Source organism: Juglans microcarpa x Juglans regia, chromosome 1D (genome assembly GCF_004785595.1).
Source record: "Juglans microcarpa x Juglans regia isolate MS1-56 chromosome 1D, Jm3101_v1.0, whole genome shotgun sequence".
NCBI classification, from domain to species: Eukaryota; Viridiplantae; Streptophyta; class Magnoliopsida; order Fagales; family Juglandaceae; genus Juglans; species Juglans microcarpa x Juglans regia.
The window spans coordinates 34,206,227-34,216,710 of record NC_054594.1 but is presented as its reverse complement, the minus strand read 5'-3'; the positions used below and the strand labels follow the sequence as shown (position 1 = coordinate 34,216,710).

Sequence of the window (10,484 nt, the reverse complement as noted above, 5' to 3'; positions counted from 1 at the left end):
TTTCTCACTTATTTGCAAACTTTCAAGAAAATTTACTTACTTTAGCATCGGAGACTCCCTAGCCCAAAGGCTGCCCTCTTCTAATTGTCTTTTTTTTTTTTTTTTTTTTGCATGCCCAAGTTCTGAATATTTGAATTATTGAAATTTGGTCCAAAAGTCTACGAAACACAACATTAGGAGACTACATATATCTAAATTATTAAATTCTCATATATTAAACATTGCAGCTTAAAGTACGGGGGAAAGATCAAGATGGTTAAAAGCAGGAGATGCTAAAGATGTAGATCCAGTTGCGTTTGACGTTTGCAAGAAATCAATAAGGCAAATAAATTGTAGTTGGAAAGGAGTCTCTCGCATCAGCTTTTCAGAATATTTGACGCCAACCAATTGCGTCCGTGTGCGGCCTGGACGAACCAGAGTATATTATATGTGTGCCATGAGGTCACACAAAGAATCCGGGAAATCACCATTTAAATAAAAAAAAAAATTATTTAAATTTTATAAAAAAAAATTAATCATTTATTGTCAGTTAATCTTAAAAAATGTATATGATTTTGATATTCCGTCCAGCAAAATATTGTTGGGCATTGGAAGTATCTGTTGAATACTTGATGGGCCATCAAGTGACATGATTTATTTTTTCTTGGCCATGAATTCATTAGCATTTGGTCCACAGGCCTGGTGGCGCACCCCACCAAACCCAATTTAAATATTTGTATCAAATCCTCCCTCACATACTTTATCTTTGTAAAAATGAGTAGGGTAAGGTGTATGCGCTACATAATTTATTTTAAAAAAATAAATAAATACAAAATTCACATGAAAGAAAATTAAATTTTTAATAATAAATCTTATTTTTTTTAAAACGAGTGCACGATACTTACCGAATTCCTGTCGGTAACATTACTCCTCTTAGATAATCAAAAGAAAAGAGGGAAGAAAAAAGACAGTACTTTATTACTTATTAGACTAGAAATTACAACTGTACATTCGTTCAAGCTAGAGCAAAGGATAACTTAATAACACAAAACTACCCACAAAAGCCAAGCCATTTCCATTACCAACAGTTGTTATCACTCGTTCAGCTATTTTAATTTTTACACGGCCCCTGGAGCATGGAGGATGCATCAGCCTTTGCCATATAAAAACCCACCCTTTCCAGCCCAATTGGATATAGATTTTGTTTTATCACACTCACTCTGTAGCTGCAACAACCGCTGGCCCTTCCACCTGAAATTTTCAGCCCCACCAATTCGAGTCATTGACAAATCAGTACAACAGAATTTCATAATATGCGGGGGATTTGAACTCCATCAGACTCCTTAGCTGGTGGGCACACCTAAATCCATGCCCCAAAAATGGAAGAACAAGTATAAATACACACGCAATACTTATGGAGATGACAGCAATTTGCTATGTTAAGTCTCTCTCTCATACCTGACAAAACACCCTTCTTTTCATACTTCAATGTCCACCAACAAACCAATGGTGTATAAATCCATTTCAAATATGCTAACTATAGATTGGACGATAATTATGGATCAAACGAATTGAAATCTCTCTTAGAATTCTCCTGTTCAAACGATATTTATTACTGTTTGTGTGGTCTGACAGATGGTATTAAATGTTGTGTGTATGTTCTTTTCGAAATTAACTTAGAATGGAAGTAAAAGAATTTCAGGTAATCCTTATTATAGATTATACGTGTATGGTTACCATTATAATATTAGACAGGAGAAAGTAAATGGCAGACATGATAGGATACTAGCTAATGATAGGATGATCCGGAACAAATTACAAACTCGTACCAAAGGCGTGTATAAAAATGTGTACCTTGAATGTTGCACCCCAGATCTCTTCATCAGTAGCAGGTACCGCAGTGATCTTATTCTTTGGGTTCTCATAGCTTCTCAGTTCTCCGACGGTCGTAGAGAAGAAGCATCCTATCGAATACCAGGCAGAATTGTGAACATAGTGAATTAGAGAACAACGAGAGAGACAAGATGATGGAAAAAATCCGAATTCAATTTGAATTGTAAGAGAGTAAAATCCTATTTTGATTTTGTTCAAGTATCCTCCGCATACACACGCAAGTCTATAACATATTTCTCACCCACCTTGAGGGAAAGAAGCAAGTGACTTGCCACAAGCACCTTGAAGCAATTCTGCATTGTCAGCAAAAGCCACATATCCATCAGCAGTGATTCCCCAATACAGAGGAACCTTACCATATTGGTCCTGTAACACCACCAACACCACTCAATTATAAATAGCTATTAGCTTTAATGGAGGCATTTGTAGGTGGGTGGTGGGTGGGCAGGGCTAACTTACAGAAGCAACAAAGAGGGCAGAGGTAGACTTGTCAAAGACTACGAATGCGAAACTCCCGCTAAGGTGGCCAACAACATGGTTGGGAGGGTAGGGTGCACGGTCACGGAGTGCCTTGTAAGCCTCAATGACCAAGACCACCTCGTTCGCAGACTTGGCAAGCCCATATTGCTGCTTCAAACTTCCCAAGTTGTCGAGGGCTCCCTCGAACAAGCAGAAGATCTCATCCTTCACTGCAAATGACCTGCCATTTTCCTATCCATATTAGTTACACATTAAGATTTCCAATTAAATTAGTTAGTCATGAACCTTACCCAAAAAACAACATTAGTTTACACTTTACACCACCTCAAACAACTCAAGGCTAAAATCCATATGGAGTAAAGGAAATTCCACTATTCATGCGTAACACAGAAATTTCAGGACTTGGGTTTCAGACAGAAATAAAACATGCGATGAAGTGCGCTGGACTATAAATAAAAGGTGCAGGTATTGAGACGGTAATTGTCAATTCAGCATCAATCACGAGATTATCAGAATATATTATACATGATAAATAGTTGATTAATATTAGGAGTCTTGCTACATAAAAATTTCACATTTTATATACCATTTAAAAATATATGAAGATAAAAAAATAAAATTATATATTTTTAAATAGTGTACATAACTTATGTTTAAAATTTTTCTAATATTAATGAAGTATTATTGTGTATAATACTACTTACTTCCTTGCTACAAATGAAACGTGAGAGCTATATAGTTCCATAAAATAATTGTTTTTTTTTTTTTTTTTTTTTATTAACTAGAGAATAGCCGCAGCTATTATATACAAATAAACTCACAAATTAATATAATGTTATATAATAAGTAAAATTTATTTAATATAAAAATAATTTTACAACTACTCACATGTCGATTTAAATTTACGTTAAACCATTCCTAATGTTTCCGTATAATAATAACACGAAGGAACACCGGAACGTGTAATTCCGTTCCGCAACCTTTTTGGGTCCCCCAAACTTGACTCTTGGAAATTGGAATCCTTATCCTGACTCGACCGACTATATCCAGATCCCACCTACTTTCTCCAGTCCAAGCCAAAAAAGTCATTGCGGCACTCTCACTCAAATTGATATCAGACCCCCACAAAAAAAAAAAAAAAAAAAAAAAAAAAAAAACCGAACCTCCACACAAAAATACAATAATCCAACTCCCATCCAAAAAGATATTTAGAAAGACAGCCGTGACTTGCAAGTCTGATGTAACCATAACATAAGATAGCCGTGACCCGTGCAACATGCGTGCAATATTAAAGATGATTACCAGGAATATGAACTCCTCTCGGTTCTCGCCATAGAAAAACAAATTCAGCTATTTTTAATTGTATTTATTGATATAATATAGTTTAAATAATTATCAATTTAAATATTATATTATTTATTTAAAAGGTAAGGTATTAAAAATTATAATTAAAAATGATAAAATTCAAGCTATACAAAGACAATTCTATTTTGTGTTTAAAAAAAAAAACAATAGCAAAAGACAACAATCGGCTCTTTTCAAAAGTGGGTTGGACCAATTGGTCCTCAACCGACGGCCACAACTAATTCAACCGTTCACCTCCAACTCACGTTTAAGATCATCTGTGACCGTCCACGTGCTGGATAAGAGTTGAATCTTTGGCAAATCTACCACGTCTGTACACAAACTCACGAAGTAACCCGAGACAGAGAATATTCGTCAATACGTGGCAACGTACGTGAAGAGCCCCGTAAACGACAAATATCTAGTTGCTCAGCACATCAATCAATATGATTGTAAAATCATGGCCGTTGGATCTTCACGCCCAACGTCCCGCGAGCTAGGCTCGTTGCATATTAATACTACCGCTCATCATTTGTCTTCTCCACTTCTCCCTAGTCCCTGCCATCATCAATTCGACTCCGAGTCTGTGAATTTAGCAGAAATGAATTCGATCTGAAAATTTCCGTAACTAATGGATGGGAGTGATCTGAATGACAAGGACAGAGGCATACTACAAAAGCCACACGATCATGAAAGAAATCACCGTATAGGACCATATGAAAAATTGATTTGGTTACTGCTTGATACCCTGCTACTTCATCTTTCCCTTTTTTTCTCAGCAACCAAACGTCAATATTATGAAAGCTAGGACATGGCTAAGTTAGACGATGATCGAAAAAAGATCAAATTAATGTTACCGACCGACCGTCCGATCTCCAAACTTTGCTTTCGGATTCCTGTTCCGATTAATGATCGAAAGACGGTCACGTTTATTTGGTCCTCCCGGTTAGTCTATAAATTCTCTCTCTCTCTCTCTCTCTCTCTCTCTCTCTCTCTCTCACGCGCACGCGCCCACACACAGTTAACTCCTCCTGGAGTACTCATTTTCCATTCTATTTTTCCTCAACACAGAGTATGAAAGGCCGTTGCATGGCGACGCAGGCGGCCCAATTTTTTCGTTTTCCATTTTTATTTTTATACATGGTTTTTAAATGTACCTGGGCAGCAACGGGGACTCCTTGTGGTGAGTGTAGGCCAACTGGACTTCGTCTCCGGCATGTATGGACACCGCGGAGGCATTGGTCTCGATGAACCGGTTCAGCAGTGCCGCAGACGTGATCTTTGGCGAAGGAGTCCGACAGCCGGCAGCCACCAGCTCTTCCGGAGGCGAAACGATCGAGCTGCTGAACACCCCCAACATCTCCGACTACAAAATTCTCCCACTCTCTAGAAAGTCCCCTCTCTCGTAACAAAGTTAGAGCTCGAGAATGAGATTCAGAACTGGTAAGCCTGGGTTTTGATTTATAGGCGGATGACTGAGGGCATTTCAGTATTTGCAAATCACCGTAATTTTTATCATCCAATCAACGGAAGAATGGCCACGTGATGTGTGGGGTCTACTCTAGGCGATGATTCCTGAGGACTGTCGATAAGGACGGGGAGACGTTTAAAGTTTTTGAGGGACCTACCGAAGGTTAAACATACTGTAATTTTATTTTTTCCTACGCGCGTGATTCTTGATATTTAAAGAAAAATGTTTTTTATTTCTTGAATTTCATTATCTTTAATTATGTGGATTGGTGTTTCTTGCTTTAAATGATTATATATATAAATAATTAATAAATTATATTATATTATATAATTAAAATAATAAAATTTAAAATAAAGAATAACGTTCATCCAATTAAGGGAAAATATGGGATCCACTCTTGGTGATGATCTCTAGAGAATGTGGAACGAGGAGACGTTTCGATGTTTTTGTTGGCCCCACTAGAGGTTTTTTTATTTTATTTTGCGTTCATACTATTCAAATTGACTAATGCTTTATATACTCTTAATTTACTTACGCAAGCGTTACGTATTTTATTTTAAAAGAGTGAGATTTTTATTATCAAAATATTAAATTTTATATATTTTTATTTTTTTAAAAGAAATACATAGTACATACATAATATATGACTGTAAATATAATTTTTTATTAAAATTTGAAGTGAAATATCTTTTTTCATGATTTTATTTATCTTCAATTATATCGATTGATGTTTTTTATTTTAAAATATTTTAATAATTATTTGAAATATATTATATAAATAAAATAAAAAATTTAAAATGAGAATAACAATACTCGGTGATTAAAAATAGTCTATAATAATTGATTATAATTTGACTGAACCAATCTTGAACGATTGTTGAAGTAGTCTTCTCTATTTACAGCCCTAGATATGCATTCCATGTCACGTCACCTTACCTTCTCCTTATTACTACAAAAGAAAGGATAAATCAATTAAATTAATTTAATAACAAGTTAGCCAATTATTTTATTGCTAATTTTGTACTAAACAGTAGATATACTATAAAGTTTTACTATATAGGTTTTGCAAGATAGATGTTGGGCTTTGAGTTTAGAGTAAAGTCTAAACTTAATTTCTCATGCAAGGTAAATCATGCTAAGTCAATAATATATATAGAGCATAACAATTTATAAATATAATTTTTGTTCGTGTTTCTTTTTTAAAGGAAATAGTTAGGGGTGTAAATTTAAACTGGAAAACCGGTCCGGACCGGACTAGACCGAACCGGACCGGTTGGTCCTGTTTTGAACTAGACCGGTCAGGAACTGATTCCGTAGTTTTCGAGACCGGACCAGACCAAACCGGATCGGTTGGAAAAATATATATAAAAATTAATTTTATATATTATACAAAATATTTATATATATATATATAAGTTTTATATATAATATATAATTATATATTAAATTTTTATATATAATTATATATCATATATGAAATAATTTCATATTATAATTTATAAATTATAACATAAAATGTTAATCTTAAATATGAATATTTGTAATTTATTTGATCATATGTTATTAATATAATTATATATAAGATAATGTTATTATAATTTATAAAATAAAAGTTTAATCTTAAAGATGAAAATTTAATTGATCATATGCTTTAAACATAATATATATATTAAATTATTAATAATATTTTATCATAAGAAGTAACACTTTATTATATATTTTTTACATTTTTAAAAAACTGAAAAACCGAACTGGACCGGACCGGAAAGCGGTAAAACTGGAGGTATCGGTTTAGGAGGGTAATCGGGGCGTAATCGGTTTTGAAAAATGTAAAACCGGTACATACCAGTTCGATTTTAGATTTTATCCAAAACCGGACCGAACCGGATTGGTTATACCTCTAGAAATAGTTATCATTCATTTATTAGAAAAATTTACATCCATGACTGGATATATTCTGGAATGTCCTCGTATACAACATCATGAGTTAATAAGTTTGAAACTTGATGAAAAATAATATAAATACACTGTTTGACTTTGGTACGTTTGGTTACCAAACTTATCTCAACTCATCATTACAATTTTTTCAAATTTTAACACAAAATATAATAAACAATTCAACTTTTTCAAATTTTAAAATAATAATAATATTAAAAAATAATATTCTAATAATATTTTATAATCTCAACTCAACTTAATTCAATTCAAGTCAATTCAACATCTAAATACAGCCTAACAAAGCCAAGAGAAACGGCAAGTGCTTCTGATTGAAAAGTGCTTTCCAAGGACATGTTTGGATACGAGTAATTTTAATCTAGACTAGGGTAGTTTCTAGTCCATGTTAAAAAAGAAAAAAAAAAATCCATCTCCTTTACCTTTACAAACATAAAAACTCTTTATCTCAATCTTTTTAAATTTTTCATTAAAAACATATTATTTTAATATAAACGACATATCAATTTAAAGCGAGACACACAGTTTCATCTCACATTTAACAAATATTATTAAAAACATGTTATTGTAACAAATAGTTTTAAAGTAGGACGCATGAATGCCGTCACCAATAAATAATTAAAATAAAAATAAGTTAAACCAATATTTATTACATTGGTGAGATGTAACACCTCACTCATTAATAAAGTCAATTTTAAAATTTTTTGAGAACCGATGTACTACTCAACTTGAATTTAAAATCTTTTCTTTTAATGAAACTCTAGATACAAAAGATATCATAATAAATAAGTCAATTTTTATTAAATATTTAAAATTTAAAAGAGAGTCGGCAAATACAATTATTTAAATTCAATAAAATATCATGTGCTTATCAAAATAACTTATTAAACTTTAAATCATAAAATTAAACATGACATAAACTATCTAGGCATTTGCCCTCATTGAGCCAAATCCTATCCTGTAGTCTCATTCTCATAAATGCCATCACCTGTGATAGTTTAAAAATATGAAACCATACAAAAATGAGTTGAATACTCAACAAGCAACACATCATATAGTAAACATAATAAACATAAGATTTCTTAAAAATATGCATACTCATAAATACATACGTAAATAACATGAAGATGAACTTATCTTTCACTTGTTATAGACTGGTACCCATTGTTGATCCCGTGAGTTAGGATTAGTGAATTTAAGTAGATTTTAATTCCGTCCGTAACTGCAGGTTGTGGAATTCATATATAAGGAAGACACACTGAGTGCACTACCAATATGTACAGCCTTGCAATGCAATATGCCCATACATTTGGTACCGTATTTATATCATAACATAGGCTGCTACATATTTTATCATTCATATTTCATCATAATCATACTTGCATACTTGTCATATCATAGATTTAAAAAGAAATTGCATTCTTTCATAAAATTCTGTGATACATGTTTCCTCATAAAATCATGATTTTTTTATAAATATTTTAATATATAAATCTTCACCTAAAATCATGCATGACCTTTTATAAGTATTTTAATGCATAAGTCCTTTCATAAGATCATAAATTTTCATAAATAATTTAATGTATAATTCTTCATGTAAAATCTTGACTTTTCATAATTTTATCATGATTTAGTTACGTAAAAAATGGACTTCCAGTGAAGGGCGTATATGCATAATATTTTTATAAAAGACATGCAGTTTACTGCATCGTTAATCCAATATTTTTGGCATGAAATCGATCATGTGAACTAGAAGTAGAAAGAAAACATGAGGAATGTTAGTGGACTAGAGGTGCCCTGCATGATTTTGGGTAAGCAGAAATTACATTAGGGCTTGGAGAGGAAAGAGATACACCTAAAGTGCATGAGGCTGGGTCTATATATAAGAAGTCGGTTTAAGAGTTTTAATGTGAAGATGACTTGTAGAATTGTAAGAGAGTTCTATTAGAGCATGAATCGTAGTGGAAGGTGACGACGTGCATGGCTTAGAGTTTGAAAAGGCAGTCATTAAAATAGTTTTAACGTGAAAATGACTTATAGAGTTGTATCCCTATTGGAATATGATGCTGATAAGTTCGAGTTCGAGTTAGACTCGGTCACGATCATTCAAGAATAGAGTTTGAATTTAAAAATATGATTTAGTAGTTCATTCAATGTAGAAATGGCAGTGACTGAGATTGTATAAAAGATTTCAATCAGTGATGATTTTAAATAGAAATAAATTTTTAATGGCAAATCTTTAAATTCTAAAAGAAGTCTAATTTGTTCAATAAATAATAAATGAGATTTAATCTAGTTATTGAGTCTAATTAATACTCCTAATCAACCTCAATAATTTATCGTTCGTGGGCTTATCCAATATGATATAATTTAAATCTAATAAAAATTATTAATATCTCGACCTTATAATTATTAGACATGGTCGTTACATGACATGTCACCACTTAAATGGAGTTTATAATATTCATTTACTAAGATTTGTAGTAAGTTTAATATTTTATATAAAAAAAAGTATTACACTTAAACATATCTAAATATTATTAATAAAATTAACTTTTTTGAAAGTCAAATTACATCATAGAGACAAAAGAATTTTGGCGAACTTTGGATGTTAAGAATAAAGGAGTTATTTTTAATAAATAGCAAAGAAAATTAGTTAAGATGAAAGTTTAATAGGTTTTTGTGAAAACATGGTCCTACTTTAAAACTATATATTACAATAATATGTTCTTAATAATATTTGTTAAATGTGAGATGAAACTGTGTGTCTCAATTTAAATTGATATATTAAAATAATATGTTTTTAATGAAAAATTAAAAGAGGTTGAGATAAGAGTCTTTCATATTTGCAAAGGAGGTGAGATTTTTTTTTTTTTTTTTTTTAACATGGTCGAAAAACTACCCTATTAAAATTACTCATATCCAAACATGTCCTTGAAACCACTTTTCAATCAAAAGCACTTGCCGTTTCTCTTGACTTTGTTACTCAAAGTCAAACAACGTAGTTATATTATTTTTTTTATATCGGACTCGTTTGAATAGTGAGATGAGATGAGATGAGATGATTTTAGATAAATTAAATAAAATATTAATAAAATATTAATATTATTTTGAGATTTAAAAAAATTGAATTATTTATTATAATTTGTGTATGAATTTGAAAAAATCGTAATAATAAGATAGGATGAAATGATTGCTGTATCTAAACTAGCCTTAAGTTTCAAACTTATTATATTACAAAAAAGTATATTTATAAATCATTATGCTCTATATATTATTGACGTAGCATGATTTATTTTGCATGAGAAATTAAGTTTGGACTTTATTCTAAACTCAAAGCCAAACATTTATCTTGCAAGACTTT

The 10,484-nt window shown here is 31.7% G+C and overlaps 1 protein-coding gene across 2 annotated transcripts; it reads right to left on the bottom strand.

Moving 5' to 3' along the window:
- Positions 1-933: 933 nt before the first annotated feature.
- LOC121242265 (stem-specific protein TSJT1-like) lies at positions 934-5,170 on the bottom strand. 2 transcript variants are annotated; one of them, XM_041140162.1, is made up of 5 exons: positions 4,854-5,170; positions 2,332-2,572; positions 2,118-2,238; positions 1,834-1,943; positions 934-1,230 (listed from the first exon to the last, which is right to left on the bottom strand). In XM_041140162.1, exons 1-5 carry the CDS (start codon positions 5,054-5,056, stop codon positions 1,195-1,197), a joined length of 711 nt encoding a protein of 236 aa, XP_040996096.1. In that variant the 5' UTR covers positions 5,057-5,170; the 3' UTR covers positions 934-1,194. The 2 variants fall into 2 exon arrangements, with proteins under 2 accessions (XP_040996096.1, XP_040996093.1); XM_041140159.1 differs by having other exon boundaries at positions 934-1,339; positions 4,854-5,134.
- Positions 5,171-10,484: the final 5,314 nt, after the last annotated feature.